At 38.4% G+C, this 20,334-nt stretch overlaps 1 protein-coding gene and 1 long non-coding RNA gene across 2 annotated transcripts in view; one reads left to right on the top strand and one right to left on the bottom strand.

Annotated features, from left to right (window-relative positions):
* LOC134312177 (uncharacterized) overlaps positions 1 to 20,334 on the top strand; it is a 121,428-nt gene that overhangs the window by 76,411 nt on the left and 24,683 nt on the right. Inside the window, exon 2 of the long non-coding RNA XR_010011510.1 lies at positions 4,662 to 4,791. This is a non-coding gene — a long non-coding RNA (uncharacterized LOC134312177). The remainder of the gene's footprint in view (positions 1 to 4,661; positions 4,792 to 20,334) is intronic.
* On the bottom strand, positions 3,912 to 7,251 carry klf17 (Kruppel like factor 17). The gene is made up of 3 exons (XM_062993905.1): positions 7,122 to 7,251; positions 5,391 to 6,270; positions 3,912 to 4,813 (listed from the first exon to the last, which is right to left on the bottom strand). The coding sequence occupies exons 1-3, from the start codon at positions 7,200 to 7,202 to the stop codon at positions 4,638 to 4,640; spliced, it is 1,137 nt and encodes a 378-aa protein (XP_062849975.1). The 5' UTR covers positions 7,203 to 7,251; the 3' UTR covers positions 3,912 to 4,637.

Genomic DNA, 20,334 nt, shown 5'->3' with positions numbered 1-20,334 from the left:
GAAGCCACAAGGTTTTCCTAACCATTCTAAGAAATAACTGACAACATGTAATACAGTATTTTTCCTCTTTCATACAGGTCAGTTTACTGCACATCAACTAGTCCTTGTTGCACAATGCATATTTCTCTTCCATGATACCTACCTAGTACAATATTGTAATCTGCCGTTTCTCCCAATGAAACATAAAGTAATTGTGCAGAGCCTTTACACTAAACTGTTCACATTTACACTTTGTTTAATTATCACGGTAAGGCAAATTTGAAGTCACTGGAACATTTTGTTTTTAGGAACAGACACAACTGATAAAGAGTTCTTGTAACAGTCAATGTTTGAGTTTCTCAAGACCATGAACTCTACACTGTCATATAGTCCTTATAATAAGGTGTTTTTCTTAATCATGAATTTATTGTACGGGAATGACTTATTAAATTTGGCAAATGGTAAATGACTAATTGTGTTAAAAAGTCTTTTATCCAAGACCTAAATAGCCAAATCAAAACCAGACTAAAAGGTTTGCTGGAAGTAAAGCAACTGTTACAGTAACATTACTGTCAGTAGCCCATCAGTTTTTATTCATTATTTGTCACCCTACACTAACCCCACACTCCATCAGTGTAAAGGAATCAGCATATGACCAAAGAGTTTGAGTGGTAGACCATTCTCATCAGTGACACAGATATGAGATTGACACTGGTTGTTCTGTTATGGAATGGATATCATATGAGTGCCCCCTGTTGGTATACAGTGGATACTACTCTGCCCATTATTGGAAAGAGATCACCATAGGACCACGAGTGGGATTTGCAGTTGAGCATGGAGGGCAAGTGAATGGGAAAAACATCTGTATAGCGTCTTTAATATCTGAATCGAGAACTTGTTGGACATGCCATTCCAAAATCATGAACAGCAATGGTAAAGGTAGGAGTACCCACCTCCTTGCAGCTGTAACAGTCTCTTTTGGGAAGTATTTGATCCCCTGCTGATTTTATAAGTTTACCCCCTTACAAAGACTTGAACAGTCTATAATTTTTATGGAAGGTTTATTTTAACAGAGAGAGACAGAATATCAACAAAAAATCCAGAAAAAAAACATTAAATAAAAGTTATAAATTAATTTGTATTTAATTAAGGGAAATAAGTATTTGATCCCCTACCAACCAGCAAGAATTCTGACCCCCACAGACCGGTTATGTGCCCATGAGGCACACAAATTAGTCCTGTCCCTGTATAAAAGACTCCTGTAACAGAATCAGTTTCTTCCATTCAAATCTCTCGACCATCATGGGCAAGACCAAAGAGCTATCAAAGGACGTCAGGAACAAGATTGTAGACCTGCACAAGGCTGGAATGGGCTACAAGACCATCAGCAAGAAGCTCAGTGAGAAAGAGACCACTGTTGGTGCGATCATTCGAAAATGGAAGAAATACAAGATCACAGTCAATCACCCTCACTCTGGAGCTCCATGCAAGATCTCACCTGGTGGGGTAAGAATGATTCTGAGAAAGGTGAGGTCAGTCCAGAATTATATGGGAGGAGCTTGTCAATGATCTCAAGGGAGCTGGGAGCACAGTCACCAAGAAAACCATTAGTAACACACTTCGCCGTAATGGATTGAGATCATGTAGTGCCCGCAAAGTCCCTTTGCTCAAGAAGGCTCATGTACAGGCCCGTCTGAAGTTTGCCAATGAACACCTGAATGATTCCGAGAAAGCTTGGGAGAATGTGATATGGTCAGATGAGACCAAAATTGAGCTCTTTGGCATCAACTCCACTCGCCGTGTTTGGAGGAAGAGAAATGCCCGGTGGGGATGGTGTTCTTGGGGTCATATCCAGCATTTCTCTGCTCCCAGCTCCCTTTGAGATCATTGACAAGCTCCTCCCGTGTAATTCTGGACTGACCTCACCTTTCTCAGAATCATTCTTACCCCACCTTGTGCAGGTCTACAATCCTGTCCCTGACGTCCTTTGATAGCTCTTTGGTCTTGCCCATGGTGGTCGAATGATTTGAACGGAAGAAACTGATTCTGTTACAGGTGTCTTTTATACAGGGACAGGACTAATTTGTGTGCCTTTTGTGCACATAACCGGTCTGTGGGGGTCAGAATTCTTGCTGGTTGGTAGGGGATCAAATACTTATTTCCCTTAATTAAATACAAATTAATTTATAACCTTTATTTAATGTTTTTTTTCCGGATATTTTGTTGATATTCTGTCTCTCTCTGTTAAAATAAACCTTCCATAAAAATTATAGACTGTTCAAGTCTTTGTAAGGGGGTAAACTTACAAAATCAGCAGGGGATCAAATACTTATTTTCCTCACTGTATATAGTGTGTGTTGATAACATAAAGCTTTAACTTCGTGGCAACAGCTATGGGAAGGCTCTTTCCATTTCCAGCATGACCCCCTCTGTATAAAGTGAAGAACACTACACAGATGATGGACGGTTTTTAGAACTCGAGTTTGAGATGCAGCATACATGCGGTTGGGCAGCAGAGGGCGACATTTGATAACAAACCGTCCAACATAACATAACTTTTTTTTTTTTTTTTATTCATTAATGTTAATGAATTTAATTTGTAGTAGCTAAAGATGATGACAATGCACTCTAAACATGACACCACTTTATCGCAGGACAACCATTCACCCATACCTAGGGGCATTTTAAAGTCGCCAATCCACCTCCTGGTGGGCTATATTTGTGAGAGACAAAAAGTAACCAGAGTACTCTGACGAAACCCACATGGACATAGGGAGAACATGACAAATTCTATACAGAATGTGACCAAAAGCAGGATTTGAACCCAGGTCCCCAGGGCCCTATAGGTCTACAGACTCTATATTATTATAGAGACTCTACAGAGCTGTGTGCACCGACAGCTGTGTTCATTTAATATTTATTTAATAAATAATTTATTTAATCAGTTAATTATTATTTGGACACAGACCCACTTCATTTCCACTTGAATTGAGGCATGACAGATGTTTTGTTTACTTATTATCAGGGATCTATTTTACAGTAAATACATATTTTACTTCTCTTCTGTGAATAACTAATGGTTCTAATTCACAGTGGTACTGTAGCAAAGCAACACCTCACCGAATGCTAGTTTTCTATTAATTATTTTTGATTATATGCTCACTGTTTATATGCTTTAAAGCTTCTAATGTAATTTCTGCAAATGTTATCCAGTTCCCCATGACACTGGCCCTGATATGCATTTCATTCGAACGCACACTCTTTGAAATTCCTTTGAAATTGTTTGACATGCTACCCAACACAATAATTACTTTTAATACCAAGTATTAATACCTGGCACCCATACCAAACTTGGCACAGTCTGATGTGGGATGCCCTTCTTAATGCAACCATCCTATTTCTATCTGGGCTTGGGACTGGCACTGAGAGTGCACTTAGAAGTGTGCATCCCAATGGCTAGGCTGTTTTGGCATTCCTTTCTAAAATCACGTCCAACCAGCCAACAGCACCATTGAGATTCGAACCCTTGATCCCCAGATCTCAGCAGTCATTGGATAGCTTCCCTACTGTGTAACTAAATAATCACTATATTTTAAACGTGTATTTAATTTAACATTTTAGGTAGGCTATGGTGTTACTACTTATGGCTTACAATTCCACGTTATATCACCTATGCTATCTTATTTGTTATGATCATAAGGTGTAGTGTATGTGTTTTGTATGTCCTGTGTTGTCATTTATGGGCATTTATTGTACTGCGACTGTAACTTTGCATCCCTTGTCTCACAAGATATTTGGACATTTTATCTGTGAAGACTCCCTGGATGAAATAGCCCGGACACAATTTTGTCATTCCTTTCTCCTATTTCTGTCCATATTACATGTTTATGTTGCATCAAATCAAATAAAATACAGACAAGAAGTCGGCAAAGTGGAATGTGAACAATTTTTATATTTTAAGGCTTGTAAGTCAGGGGTTATGTACATAAAAACATATTCAAGTATGCAGATTACAAAGGTTTAAAGGCTTTTGCACAGACATGGCACTTGGAAAACTCTGCTTTAGTACCTGATATGAAAGTCTTTGAGTTCATACAAAATTGTAGGCCTATATGAACAATGCAAACAACTCATTATACAAAAAACCCATTTACAAAAGAGTCATAAAGAGTTTTTCTAAAACCCAGATGCCAGACATCCCTGTATCTGTTTAAATTCATGAACAAGCTTGAGATAAGTATAAAACAAAAGCAATATAAAGCAATATATATACAAAAATATGGGTCCTGCCCTGTTTCTGTACAAAGCTGTCATCTATCCACACTAAATAACTTATCTTCATCAAATTCCTCCTCTTCTCCGTCTCTTAAATACTGCTATAATTTAAAATCAACACAATCCTCGTCATATTTACAACCCTGCCGTCCCAAAGCGGGCAAGTCTTTAAGGAGCAGTTTGTTGGAGAATCAAAAGTACACACACATTCAGTGATTGTTGTTCATGAACTTCCATTACTTCTTAGCCCTACAGCTTCAGTGCAAATCTAAAGTAGAATTTTTAAGTTGAGGTAAGGTGGAAAATGTGTGTAGATTGATTGTCTTTCTTTTATTTTCCTTTAATATAAACTGATTGTCCCTTGGTTGAGCGCTTGGTTGAGTTCACATGTGTCTCTTCATGTGCAGGGCCAGGTGGTCTGAGCGGGAGAATGCCCTCTCGCAGAGGTGGCACTGGAAGGGCCTGTGTCCCGTGTGCTTCCTGTAGTGGCGCGTCAGCTCGTCGGACCGGGCGAACTTCCAGCCGCAGCCCTCCCAGGTACAGTGGTAAGGCTTCTCACCTGCAGAGCAAAGAAACAAGACTGGTTAGGTTACTGCTTATGTGAAATATGTGCAAAGCAACAGAATAATGTGGGCAGTTTGTGAGTATGTTTTGCTTGGGGTAATGAATCTTTTCATCATTCTACATGTATTTATGAATTATTTAATAGAGTTTTGATCAACTTTTGTACTGTCAAGTTACCAGTATTGTATAATGAACACAAGTCAAATGAAAAGACATAACTTTGAACATACTTCTATTGACATGTGTGGATAATTTCCACATAAACACTATGTGTATGTTTATGCATTGTAAAATTATCTACATATTTAAATATAATAAAAACAAGGTCATGTTTCAGTTGAGTTAGTCTGCTTTCTAGGGTCATTATTTTGTCAATGATCAGGATTCATGTTCATTCAGTGTCTGTGGTCGAATATTTTGGTCGATACCTGTCATGAAATACTATTTTTGGGAATTAAATTTTGCAAAAGCAGCTTTGTCATAAACATTTATCAATCACTTATTAAATGAAAACATTTATTTTTACCCAGTGTCATAAAAAAAATTCATCTGGCACTGAGTGCGCATCTTACCTGTATGTGTGCGCATGTGCGCTTTAAGGTGCGAGCTCTTGGTGTAGGTTTTCCCGCAGCCCGCAAACTCGCAGCTGTGCGTGGCGGCGCGTCTCCTCGCCCATGCTCGTCTTCCCCGCTTTGGCCTGTTCTCCTCTGCGCCGAACAGCTCGAGCAACGGCGATGACGGAGGCGTGAGCACCGTGCCTGTCATGGCCGGGTGATGGGCACGCATGGGGTCCGCAAAGACCGCGTATGGTCCGTGATAGTGCTGAGCGCTGTGGTACTGCTGCGGGTGCGGGTACGCGTACTGCTGCTGATGCTGCTGGGCCACATGCACGTTCATTTCTGGCATGTCCCGGGTCGCGTCGTGGACGTGCTGGGTGAAGGGCTGTACTGGTGCCACACAGTGCGCTTTCTGTCCATAGAAGTGTCCAATGTAGTCGTTAGTCATCATGCACGGCTGCTCTCGGGGTTCAGTTTTGATTTTGTAGGCCGCCGGGTGAGGAGCAGAGAGGTGCAAGTGCGCCTGGTTTCTGGCACCCAGCACGCCAAGGTCGGTGTATTCCGGGGTGTCGAAGTGCGCTTTCTGCTGGAAGTCTTGACTCGGGTCGGGTCGATAGCTCATGTCTGGGCTGAGAAGCTCAGCTACAAGGCCGTGTGTTGTTTCGGTGCTGTCATACGCGGCGCTGCAGCTATCCGGTGATTCGGGCAGTGGATACGCAGCGGGTACGGAGCGGCGCTCGCCTTCTGAGGCCAAAGAGTTGGACAGGATGAACTCGAGATCAAGGAATCTGGACAGCTCGTCCTCGTCCCTGGTCAGAGGAGGGGACTCCACGATGCTGAACTCGACTTCGAAGCGCGGTTTTGTGCCAACAGTCATTTGATCCGGGGCCCAGTCCTGTAAAAACACAATTATATGGTTAGTCATGCGGTTTAGAAAAATTAAATAAATACACAAATAATACTCTATTATGTTGCTGTAATGTTTTTATGCATTGTAAAATTATCTGCATATTTAAATGAAATAAATACAAGGTCATGTTTTAGTGCAGTTGGTCTGCTACTAGTTTTGACGTGCTTTCTAGGGCCATTATTTTGTCAGTGATCAGAATTCATTTGACTAAATTAAATAAATAAACAAAAGAAATCATTTAAAACAATGACAATGAATGCCTGTATAATATAATAATAATAATAATAATAATAATAATAATAACAATATAATAATAATAATAATATTGTTAAAATTACTTAGGCTTATAACTTTATCTTTCCTAACAATAAAAAGAAACAAAATTCAACAAGTAGAATAATTTATTTAATAAATAGAACAAAAAATTTTTTTTAAAACAATGACAATGAATTCCTGATGGTTGTTTTACATTAAAGAAATTTAAGCCATTTGTGTTCTGAAGGTGCTGTAAATTGCATTCACTGCATTCATAAACAATTCATAAAATAATTAGCTATAAGTTATAAGTTGCTATAGATTGCTGATATTGAATTTATCTTTGAATGTTTACATTTTGTAAACAGACTACTATACAGGCTCAGACACATTTGCTGACAACCAATAAGCAGATTTTTTCCATAAAAAATTGGTGCAAACATTAAAATCATGTGCAATCAAGGCAACACTTGAGGAAAAGTGTACTTTATATAGGCTTACATAATAACATCTTATTTATTACAACGCAGCTACACATTTCTAAGCAGCATGTATATTCATTATAAAACAAATCTACTTACTCGCATGATTTCAGCGTGTTTTTCATCCAAAGCTTGACTGCTAGGAAAGCCAGTCGGAAGAAGCGCATCCGCCATAGCCATCCTGTACAATTCTGAAAAGTTCACCAAGTTTACTTTCTCATTCAGTAGAAGTTGGTGGAAGCGCTCACAAGGTCCGAGTACCTGAACCTGCGCTCCGCTCCCCTTTTAAACCCGTTTTGAATGACGTGTGGGCGGGGCTTAGTGACGCAACACGCGACGCCGGCTCTCGGAGTGAAGTTGTAGCGCGTGTAAATGCAGGCTCGCGCTCAGGTGTGTGTGTGTGTGTGTGTGTGTGTGTGTGTGTGTGGAGCTGTCATAAACACTCTATAATTATTAACCCCAGCAGGTTTTCCTCAGCCTGTAATTAAAACGGGTGTTTTAGAGCCTAATTTACTTGTGTGATGTGATTTTTTCTAATATAGTGACCTAGTTATGTTCATTTACGACTCCAGAAATGACAGTACTGACATGTCTCTTAAGTACAGATATACAATCTAAAGGTAGACCAACAACCTGCAACAAAAGGATACAATGTAGTACTTCAGTTTTTAAGAGTTAGGTTCAGGTTATGTATGTTTATGACCTATGTGTGACTAAATAAGTTATAGCCAAAGTATGCCTTCTAAATGTTCTTAACTGGTTGTAATGTAAATTTGTAAAATATTTTAAACCCTTTAGAACCTTTTAAAGGGATTTTTTTATCTTTTATCTTACAACAACAATAAAAATAATAATAACAACAACAATAAAACAATAAAAACAACAATAAAACAACAATAACAATATAATAATAATAATAATAATTTAAAAATTACTAAGGCTTATTACTTTATCTTTCCTTACAATTGTTTTTATAAAAAGAAACAAAATTCCACAAGTAAAATCGTTTATTTAATAAATAAAACATTTAAGCATTTTTAGAAATGCAATTTAGTAATTTAAGTAATTCAACCATTACTAGAATTACTATTAATAATAATAATGATGATGATAATAATAAAAAATACTACTATTACCACTACACCTGCTACTACTACTAGTACTACTTGTTGTTGTTGTAGTAGGAGTAACATTAATATTTATTTTTAATGATTTTAATTTTAATTGTATTTATTAATTGTTTTAGTTATTATTTTATTATATTTTCTATTTACTATTTCGTTCAAGGATTTTTTTGTATAACTAGAATTATTGTTTGTAGACAATGCCATTCCTACTAAATTGTTAAGAATTAACGATACATATAATATAATAATAATGATTTATTATTTATAATTATTGTTGTTAGTTGAATTTATTTATTTATTTATATTTAGGAAAAGAGAACTGAGTACAACAGGGGGCGCAATGTGTTTCCAATCACACTTTGATCGATCAGGGTTTATTCTGCACGGGTCTGCAAAAAGTTGCCATAAAAATGCACTTTTACCATAAAACAATAAATAACACAGAAAAAATCAAAACAATTAAAACATATTAAACGACCTAAAAGTCGGAATACTAAATAAACATCAACATAACTCGGTTCTAAATAAATACCCACAGTAAATAAAAGTCTTGGCAGTTGTTACTATTTGCACTGCGAGTTTCGGCCTGTGCGGCAGTTTCTTCAATATTTAAATGAAGCAGATCCGGAGCTGATATGAAGAGACGCAGGGGAACCGATATAATTTGTTCGGATCGAATTTGCAATTAATTACCATGTAAATAACGAGCTGTGAAATCTCGGAACCATCGAAACAACATGATAATCTCAATGTCAAACAGCAGACTCAACCTGACTTAATGATGCCTGAGTCAATAAGCCTTTTCTTTCAGTTGATTATTATGCAAATCAGAAGTGTTAGTCTCCTGAAATCATGTTTAGAGACAAGGTGGGTCGCTTTAAGTCCAAGAGCTACGAATCTTACTAATACCCAAAAGTCCAAGCTGCACTGAAATCAACATGTAGTCTGTTCTCACTGTCACAGGCTGTAAGAATGATTTTAGACTATGGTCTCTTATTCAACTTAGAATGTAATAAACAGACAACATTAACAATTTTTATTTAGCTTAACCCCTCCCCCAATTTAAAGATCACATTACATTCCGTTATTTTTTTATCATATTATAATTTGAAATACAAACGTATTATTATTATTTTTATTAACTATACAAAACTATACAAAACATTTCATTTACAGTATGTCCACTATTAGCCTAAACCTTTATGGGATTTCTGTATGTTATAGTCATGACATGTGTAACGTTTTTTTTTTTAATACAAACTTTTTGGTACACATCCACAAGATAAACATGATAGATGTTTTAATAAAAAATAAATAAAACATAATAAAATACTATATGTATTAATAATTTAGTGCTGTTCGCACTATTTGGCATTACCAGTAAATAAATAAAAGTGTTCTATAGTAAAGAAGGAAATATTGACTATACAAAAAATAAATGAAAGTGTGCCATATGAAATTAAGTGTGTTATGGTAAAAATGTGGAAGAGTAAAGAAATAAAAGTTCACTATAGTAAAGAAATATGAGTTTTCAAGAGTAAAGAAATCTAGTGTAAAAAACAAAGTCGTACAAAGTAAACAAAATAAAAAAGTGCACTATAGTAAAGAAATAATTTTTTTATAGTAAAGAAAAGTTTTCCATAATAAAGAAATAAAGTCTTTTAGTGTAAAGAAATAAAAGTGTACTATAGTAAATACATAAAGGTACATGATGTTGAAAATAAAGTACTATATTAAAGTAATAGTGAATATGTGCTGTCTTAAAGGACGTTGCTGTATAAATATATAAAATGCAATATTGTTTAGGAAAATATGAACTCCTAAAAGACAATGAATATATGCAATTAAAAAAAAAACACAAATAAAACAACTGTACTAGTGAAAACCATCTGAGTACACTATAGTGATCCAGTAAAGAGTTAAATGCACTATAGTGATATAGTAACATTGCTCAGTATAGAATTACATGTCCTATTGTGAGAAATATCTAAATGCACTACAGTGAAACAATAAAAGTGCTCTAATAAATAAATAAATATAGTATAGTGAAGTTATAAAAAGTGTGTTGTAAAAAGGAAATACGTGTGCTATAATAAAAAATAAAAAAAGTAAGTCACGTTTATGTTTGTGTTCAGAGAAAAGGAAGTTCTCTTTCTTTTTCTCCAAACACAATTAAAGAGATAGCACTTTGATTGCAGTTTGGCAGACAGTGTAGTTTCCTTCTGGACATGGTTTTATGTTGGGAGATGCAGGCAGATAATTATTATTCTAGAGGATCTGAGGAGTGAGAGCTTGCATGCTGATGCTGTAGCGTAAGCTAATGGGAAATGGGAAGGCTTTCAGTGTGCATGTGCAGTGTTTATAGTACTTGTTTGTGTGTACGTGTGGAGTGTAATAGCTGGCATGGTGACAAACAGAAAAGAAAATACATGAGTGAAAAAACATAGCTAGGTGGCATAGTGCACAGCACCAGGGTTCTGAGTTCATGTCTTCAAAGGTTACTGTCTGAAAGGTTCATTGGTTTCCTCCTCTGTTTTAAGATGCTATAGGTGGGTTGGTTACCCTAATTTTACATTTACATTTTCGGCATTTAGCAGACGCCTTTATCTAGCCTTTATACAGTTTTTGAGCAATTGAGGATTAAGGGCCTTGCTCAGGGGCCCAACAGTGGCAACTTGGCAGTGGTGGGGCTTGAACCGGCAACCTTCTGATTACTAGTCCAGTACTTTACCTGCTGAGCTATCAGTTCCTCATAATTTTGTGAATGAGTAGATGAGTGTATGAGTGTTTGATGGACTGGTGCTCTGTCCAGTGTGTGTTTTCTGCCCTGCGTCCAGTGTATTTGGACGGTGTGAGTGCCACCTCAACATTGATCAAGATACAGTTGTTATTAAAAAAATTAATTAAAGAATGAATGAATGAATCATTGACATTGGCTCCACAAGACATCTGAACAAGTCCTGTGATATCTGGTAACAGGACTTTACCAGCAGGCCCCTCAACTTCTATACATTGCAATGTTGATCGTCTAATGGTGCATCTTGGTGCCATCTTGTCTGACGGTAAAGGATGCACATGGAACATCCCCATGATCATGGAGAAAACAGAAACTATCAGACCAGTTCAGATGCATTTTAATCTGCACTTGGAGTCACAATAGCTCTTCTTTTGGTTTGAACCAGGCACCATAGCCCTCATGTTTTTTGGCATCAGTGAGTCTTGGCTACCCAACAACCTGTTGGTGGTTTGTAGCTTGTCGGACTTTTACCCAGCTGTCTGGCCATAACAATTTGGCCCTTATCAAGTCTCTATATTGCTCATATCTGCTGTATTCAACACATGAACTATGAGGAACTACCATCAGCCCAACATTTAATACATACCTGACCTTGACGTACACAACTGTTCTGAAATAGGCAATGGCAGGCACGTTTTTGGGAGGTGGTCCTAATGTTTTGGTTCATCTGTGTATACCAGGATACATTAAAGGCGTTCCAATTGCTCTGGTGCCCTACATACCAAGGCTTTGACTTTTTTGTTGTAATTCATGAAAGTCGAACGCAACTCGCTGGCTTGACCCCGGGCACCAACAAGATTATTCCATTCAACAGCATGAATTATTCAGCGTTTCCCTTGTGGTTTCATCAGTATTTGCAAAAGCTTTCATTTTTCAGCTGTCTGTCTTGTGTCACTGCAGTGTGGGTGCTGCACAATTTCGTCGTCCTAGGGACCTTGGTTTAAATCTGGCCTCCATTCACACAGTTGGTAGAGGAGGTGCACAACAACATGGGCTCCGGGATCCTGGGTTTGATCCTTTTTTCTTCAGTCACTGTCTGTGTGGAGTCTTGCATGTCTTGTATGTGTTTTTGTGGGTTTCATACAGATACTTTGAATTTTTTTATGCAGAAGGTGAATAGACTAAAATGACTGTGAACATATGTTATTGTACGATTCCCTGTGAAAGGCTGGCACCCCAGCCAGGGTGTGTTTCTGCCTTTCGCCCAGTGTTTTCACTTAAGAAGATAAATGAATAAATTCATGGGACATGTAGAGTCGGACATTGCAAATTTACTTGCTTTACTTACTCAAACACCTTTATCATCACTCAATGCATTTAAAATAATGCTAATATTAAAATGTTTACACAAATAATGTAGAAGTGCTGTTTTATAATTTTTTTTTTGTGGCTGCTCACGTATTATTTAGCAGAAATAATCGACCCAGTCATTAATGTCATTGCTGCTGATTTATGACAGTGATGGAATGCTTAAAAGCAGGCGGTCGTTAATTTTCCAGCACCTTGTCTGGCTTGACAAATTGGCCTGGCCAGGTAAATATTTGCACCAAGTGCTTGTACCACCCGCGTCGTTCCCTGCTCGCTCTGACCGGGTTAAATTCTCGTCACAAAAGGACGAGCCCTTTCACTTCCACTCGTCCGTGCCAGAGAGCGGAGCTGTGCGAACAGGGCTTCAGTTAGCAGTGACCTCTGAAGCTACAGAGCAGTTGCACGGCAATCTTTCCAATTGAAAATACTAAATTATACTCTAAACTCTAAATGCAGTCTTTATCAGTTGAATGATATAGTATTTTAGAATTGTAGGATAGTTCCTCCACCCCAACATAATATTGCTCCAGCTGTGACGTGTTACATATACTCCACCCTGAGATTCCAGTCTTCAAAGTGTTTTGGGACCATTGTGAAAACTAATGCTCGTAAAAACTGTACGAGGAGATCATTTCATGTAATTGCACCATTTACATTTTCGGCATTTAGCAGACGCTTTTATCCAAAGCGACTTACAGTACTGTGACAGTATACTGTCTAAGAAATTAAGAGTTAAGGGTCTTGCTCAAGAGCCCAACAGTGGCAACCTGGCAGTGGTGGGGCTTGAACCAGATTACTAGTCCAGTACCTTCACCACTAGGCTACAACTGCACCAAAAGCACAATGGGTAAAAGAAGATTTCAAAGACATCTTCTTGAACATTCCTAGAGACTCCACTGGGAATGCTGTCCGGAAGTTCCAAACTTATGGCGCAGCAGCAAATCTTCCTGGCAATCTTGATCATGTGACTGGTATCATGGATTCACAGTAAGGAATGTTATACCTTATGTTGTGAAATTGAACCTTGGAGATAAATAGTCTTTTCAACAAAATAATGATCCCAAGTACAAGTGGCTAAGGAATCAGTCCTGGAATATCCTGGATCGGCCTTTTTTTTAAGTCTCTAGATTTAAAGCCCATATAAAATCTTTGGAGGGATTTGAAGAGGCAGTTGCAGTCTCAATGAGCTGAAGCTCGTTTGCATGACAAGAATGGATGGAATGGAAGATTTCACAAGAAAGGTGTCAGAAGCTTGTTAGCACGAACCAAAATTGCTTATTAGAGGTTATCAGGACAGGTACTGAATAATAGTGTACATGGACATTTGTTGAGAGAACTAGATGTTTTTATTTTAACTAAAAATAAAGTAAATGAATTTAAATTACTGTATAATTTTTTTTTTTCAATTCTGTGGACATCACCAATCATTGGGGGTGCACATATAGTTCCAATTGAACCAGTTTATAATGAGTTTATAATGAAGAGTTCATACGCAGGAGAGAAACTCCAAAATGTATTATTTTAATGAGATACTTTTATCTGCCATTTGTAAGGTATGTTTGTTACAACCTTATATTTAAGATAAGGAATGTCATTAAAAGTAATGACATAAATATGAATAATTGCTATTAGCTTTAGAAGTAAATTAGTTTTACAGCTTTTTTTTATACATGTATGGGCTGCAATAAATGAATCAATTAAGTCACATGACGTAGGCTAACAGTCAAATCGGCTCTATAAAGGTAAACTCTCAAGTACTGAGTTGCATTATTAAATACACAGTGATTTAATAGTTGCCAGTTGTAGTGGGTCTGGTTTTCCCGGAAACCTTGGGTGTGCTGGGCTTCAGCCATCAGACCCCTCAGATATAGCAAATCAAGTCTGTATGTAGACGCCTAACCCGACCAATAGCACCACTCTGGATTCGAACCCTGAAGGAAGTTACCACAAGAGGTAGAACTCTTAATGTGCTATGTGCTATGTGTTTTTATCACATAGCACATAGCACATTAATACAGGCTGGATAATTTGCTTAAGCTTGCCATTGGTGCTGCTGGTCACGGACAGATGTAATTGGATGACCAGTCTTGCCTCAATAACTAATTTCTTAGTCTCGGTTTGAAATGGAGAAATGTTACACTCCACTGTAATAGTGAAATGAATTTAAAACATCTGTTTAAAAAGGAAAATCTAAGTATATAGAATGATATAACGTTTCAATTAAAAAAAGGTTAAGGCTGTTTGAATGGCATCCTGTTGCACGGTACATGTAATAGTGGCTCAGTAATAGCTCCTGGCTGTATGTTCTGAGTGATGACCGTACTGATACCCTTCCCCCCGTCCACCCTCTGTTTGTCTTCCTCTTCTACTGGCTTTTTAGTGAGGCACTTCAAAAATCTATTACACTCTAATCTACAGGCTCCAGAGTAGTAATTAAGCCCCCCTCCACATCTCCCAAGAAGCAGGGGAAATCCACTGCTATCTAACACAAATTTGCTTCCTCGCATGATGTGAAAGAGCAACACAGAGACGGCACCTTCGCTAATGCATCAAAAGAGAACGGGCAAGGAGAAGTAAGAGGCGAGCGCCAGAACAATTAGTATCGGACGAGCATGGGAAATGAAAAACCAAAAACAGCAGCCTTGATTTGTAATCAGTACTTTAGCGCTTCCTGGAGAAGAAATTCCTGGTTTTGTTAAACTGTATATCTTCCAGCTCAGAAACCACTGGCAAGAAGGATCTTTGGTGTGTACAGGGTGTACAAGAAATGTGTTTTGGTGGGGTGTTGGACAGAATACGAGCATGTACAGTGTATCACAAAAGTGAGTACACCCCTCACATTTCTGCAAATATTTCATTATATCTTTTCATGGGACAACACTATAGACATGAAACTTGGATATAACTTAGAGTAGTCAGTGTACAGCTTGTATAGCAGTGTAGATTTACTGTCTTCTGAAAATAACTCAACACACAGCCATTAATGTCTAAATAGCTGGCAACATAAGTGAGTACACCCCACAGTGAACATGTCCAAATTGTGCCCAAATGTGTCGTTGTCCCTCCCTGGTGTCATGTGCCAAGGTCCCAGGTGTAAATGGGGAGCAGGGCTGTTAAATTTGGTGTTTTGGGTACAATTCTCTCATACTGGCCACTGGATATTCAACATGGCACCTCATGGCAAAGCACTCTTTGAGGATGTGAGAAATAGAATTGTTGCTCTCCACAAAGATGGCCTGGGCTATAGGAAGATTGCTAACACCCTGAAACTGAGCTACAGCATGGTGGCCAAGGTCATACAGCGGTTTTCCAGGACAGGTTCCACTCGGAACAGGCTTCGCCAGGGTCGACCAAAGAAGTTGAGTCCACGTGTTCGGCGTCATATCCAGAGGTTGGCTTTAAAAAATAGACACATGAGTGCTGCCAGCATTGCTGCAGAGGTTGAAGACGTGGGAGGTCAGCCTGTCAGTGCTCAGACCATACGCCGCACACTGCATCAACTCGGTCTGCATGGTCGTCATCCCAGAAGGAAGCTGACGCACAAGAAAGCCCGCAAACAGTTTGCTGAAGACAAGCAGTCCAAGAACATGGATTACTGGAATGCCCTGTGGTCTGACGAGACCAAGATAAACTTGTTTGGCTCAGTTGGTGTCCAGCATGTGTGGCGGCGCCCTGGTGAGAAGTACCAAGATAACTGTATCTTGCCTACAGTCAAGCATGGTGGTGGTAGCATCATGGTCTTGGGCTGCATGAGTGTTGCTGGCACTGGGGAGCTGCAGTTCATTGAGGGAAACATGAATTCCAACATGTACTGTGACATTCTGAAACAGAGCGAACAGAGCGAAAACTGTTTTCCAACAGGATAACGACCCCAAACACTACCTCCAAGATGACAACTGCCTTGCTTAGGAAGCTGAAGGTAAAGGTGATGGACTAAACCCAATTGAGCACCTGTGGCGCATCCTCAAATGGAAGGTGGAGGAGTTCAAGGTGTCTAACATCCACCAGCTCCGTGATGTCATCATGGAGGAGTGGAAGAGGATTCCAGTAGCGACCTGTGCAGCTCTGGTGAATTCCATGCCCAGGAGGGTTAAGGCAGTGCTGGATAATAATGGTGGTCACACAAAATATTGACACTTTGGGCACAATTTGGACATGTTCACTGTGGGGTGTACTCACTTATGTTGCCAGCCATTTAGACATTAATGGCTGTGTGTTGAGTTATTTTCAGAAGACAGTAAATCTACACTGCTATACAAGTTGTACACTGACTACTCTAAGTTATATCCAAGTTTTATTTCTATAGTGTTGTCCCATGAAAAGATATAATAAAATATTTGCAGAAATGTGAGGGGTGTACTCACTTTTGTGATACACTGTATATTAACCCTAAACAATAGAAAGCCATTAAAAATACAATACAGTATAACATGCACAAAACATACATAATCATTTAAGTACTGATAGAGGCTTATTGTATACCTGTTTTTAGATTTTGGTACCTGGCTTCTTAATTAAAAATAGAAGTAATACTTGTCTGTTTGTTTCTGTTTGGAGAAGCACAAAACTTGAAATGAAAAAGGTTCTAAGCACCGGGGAACTTACAAAACACCAGCCCACCAGCAATGAGGATTTAAGTAGAAACAACAGAAAAGTATGGGAGAGACTTGAACCACCATGCATTTGGCACTCCAATGCTCTGTGACTGTCTACATTTATACCCACATGCTTCTCTTAATCTAATATTGGCTGATGAGTATCCTCACCAATGTTACAATTGAACAAATACTATTAATTATACTAAAACTAATTATTTATAAGATTTGTTTATAACATATTGTTCATCTCCATTGATATGTAATCATAGCAACCGCTGTATAAAAGCTAATAGATGTGAGGGACTAATTTCCTAAATACAACCCCAAATCAGAAAAAGTTGGGACAGTATAGAAAATGCAAATAAAATAAAAATGCAGTGTTCCTTACATTTACTTTGAATTTTACTTGATTGCAGACAGTTTGAACAGCAAAGGTAATTTACACTTCTGTGATGCAGCATTAATGCAGAAAAGTACATTAAGATCTTAGAGCAACATGTGCAGCCTTCAAGATGTCATCCTGTTCAGGGACGTCCATGCATTTCTCAACAAGACAATGCAAAACCACATGCTGCACACATTACAAAGGCATGGCTGCGGAAGAAGAGGGTACGGGTACTGGACTGGCCTGCCTGCAGTCCTGACCTGTCCCCAATAGAGAATGTGTGGAGAAAAATGCGACAACAACGACCCGTACTGTTGCACATCTTAAGACGTGTTTGCAGGAAGAATGGGACAAAATAAAACCTGAAACACTAAATCACTTGGTCTCCTCGGTGCCAAAAGTGTGGTGAAAAGGAATAGCAACACTACAAAGTGGTAAATGCTTTACTGTCCCAACTTTTTTTGGAATGTGTTGCAGACATGAAATGCAGGAATGGATGTTTATTAATAAATGAAATAAAGTTGACCAGACACAACATGAAATATAAAGTAAATGTAAGAAACTCTGTTTTTTTTATTTTTATTATTTGCATTTTCCATACTGTCCCAACCTTTCCTGATTTGGGGTTGTAAATAAAACATACTGTTTTTAAATGATTGACTTATAGGAAACAAATCTTTGTATCTTTGTTTCTTTTTTCTCTTTTTCTGGCATTCCACCACAATATAATTTACATCCTGTTATAAGGAAATAATGTACCAGCTTTATGACTCAGTTAATTGTATCAATGTGACAAGTTAGGAATTGTGTTCACAACTGCTGCTTTTAGATTATTGCTATTCTTTGCTTTTCTTAGCCACATTGGAACGTATTAATACACACGTTTACAAGTTTAATAGTTGACAAATATTTTGGAGTGATGAGCCATAGAAGCACTTTGTAGTTCTACAATTACTGACTGTAATCCATCTGTTTCTCTACATGGATCATTCTCAGCACTGCAGTGACACTGACATGGTGGTGGTGTGTTTGTGTGTGTTGTGCTGGTGTGAGTGGATCAGACACAGCAACGCTGCTGGAATTTTTTAAATACCGTGTCCACTCACTGTCCACTCTATTAGACACTCCTACCTAGTTGGTTCACCTTGTAGATGTAAAGTCAGAGACGATCGCTCATCTATTGCTGCTGTTTGAGTTGGTCATCTTCTAGACCTTCATCAGTGGTCACAGGACGCTGCCCACGGGACGCTGTTGGCTGGATATTTTTGGTTGGTGGACTATTCTCAGTCCAGCAGTGACAGTGTCAGTGTCACTGCAGTGCTGAGAATAATCCAACACCTAAATAATACCTACTCTGTAGTGGTCCTGTGGGGGTCCTGACCATTGAAGAACAGCATGAAAGGGGGCTAACAAAGCATGTGGAGAAACAGATGGACTACAGTCAGTAATTGTAGAACTACAAAGTGCTTCTATCTGGTAAGTGGAGCTGATAAAATTTACAGTAAGTGTAGAAACAAGGTGGTGGTTTTAATGTTATGGCTGATCGGTGTATATGACAAATAAAAGCATTCTTCTACATTCCATGTCCATCCACCTTGATTAAATAAATGTTCTTTCTGTGGTTTAGTCCTCTCTGTGGTTACTAAGCTTTCCATCTCTCATTCCCTAGTGCAAAATTCTTTGTCTTGATAGAATTGCTCTTTTTCCAGGAGGGCCCCAGGGTCAAAAGTTTGCAGAAGGATTCCATCCAGGAATCTGTATCCTTCATACCGCCGCACAGCAGGAACGTACCTGGGGAAAGCAATTATTTGCACACCTGTCTTTTCTTGTTCTTCAGCCAGGCAGGTGAAGTTTGCTAATGTTTTTGTAAATGTTTCTATATTAACACATAGCAAGGCCATAAATAGCATTTACCGTTCGTTAATTCATTAATTAACTCATTTATTCATTTAGTGTTTGTTTTTACTAACAATTTATCCTGGCTAGGGTTGCAGTTGGTTAGATTAATTGGGTCAAAGGCAGAAAAAAAACAGTTGCTAGTACATCACAAACACACACACACACACACACACACACACACACACACACACACACACACACACACACACACACACACACACACACACACACACACACACACTCTCTCTCTCTCTCTCTCTCACTTACATTTAGGGCACTTTTTAGTAGCTCCAATTGGCCTGACTACATGTCTTTGGACCGGAGCACTGGAATCCAACTGGAGCACTGGAATCCAACACGGTCACATGGAGAACATGCAAACTCCTTCCCTGGCTGTCCTGTGTGGGTTCCGCCTGGGTTTCCTCTCACAAGTCCAAAGACATTCAGTCAGGCAAATTGGAGCTACTAAAATTTCCCTAAGTGTGTGTGTTGATGTGTGTGTGTGTGTGTCCTGTAATAGACTTTCCAAAGCTATTTGGAAAACATGTCTACACCAAGACTTTTCTTTCATCTAACTACAAATATGACCTGGTTCACTAGACATGATTAAAACATTGACTAAGACTAGCTTCTGTTGCTATGAATTTATAAGAAATTGATAATAAATCTATAAAATAACTATAAATAGTAAAATCTATGTTTATTTAGAGAAAAGGTCCCAAGACAATACCAAGTTAAACCAATGTTTTTTGTTCCACTAGGACTTAAAAAATCCTATAAAACCCTAATTTCTACCATAATCAGAAACACTATTTTCAAAATATACATATTTCCCAGTATGAGTGATTATCAGTTGATCTGCTTTGGTTGAATGAACTGGTTGGAATGGGCTGTGTTGCTTAAGGAGATCAGCAAAATATGGTGGACCTAAACCATTTAGAGTTTTTAACGTTATAAATAGGACCATGTGGTCAAAGTAGACTTTAACAAATAGCCAATGCAAGCTCAATAATACATACATGCTAATATACTTGGTTGACTTTATTTTCCTTTAAAGAAAAAGTTGAAGCAATTTAAAAGTTTTTGAAGCATGTACTAGTTTCTCAGTGTGATTAAAGCTAGATGTAAACTGTACAACTGTTTTTTTGCTTTGGTTTCCTACTTATGGCTTCATTTTCAGACTTGAATGGCCTCCACT

This window comes from Trichomycterus rosablanca, chromosome 4 (genome assembly GCF_030014385.1).
Source record: "Trichomycterus rosablanca isolate fTriRos1 chromosome 4, fTriRos1.hap1, whole genome shotgun sequence".
Taxonomy (NCBI): Eukaryota; Metazoa; Chordata; class Actinopteri; order Siluriformes; family Trichomycteridae; genus Trichomycterus; species Trichomycterus rosablanca.
Note: the sequence above shows the minus strand (reverse complement) of the source record. Positions and strands in the feature narration are given on the sequence as shown.

Excerpts from the sequence above, each read along its gene's own strand:
- klf17 (XM_062993905.1), bottom strand. The coding sequence starts at position 7,202 with ATGGCTATGGCGGATGCGCTTCTTCCGACTGGCTTTCCTAGCAGTCAA. Across the intron at positions 6,271-7,121 it reads AACACGCTGAAATCATGCGA|GACTGGGCCCCGGATCAAAT; the intron begins GTAAGTAGATTT and ends GTGTTTTTACAG. Across the intron at positions 4,814-5,390 it reads GCACATGCGCACACATACAG|GTGAGAAGCCTTACCACTGT; the intron begins GTAAGATGCGCA and ends TTTGCTCTGCAG.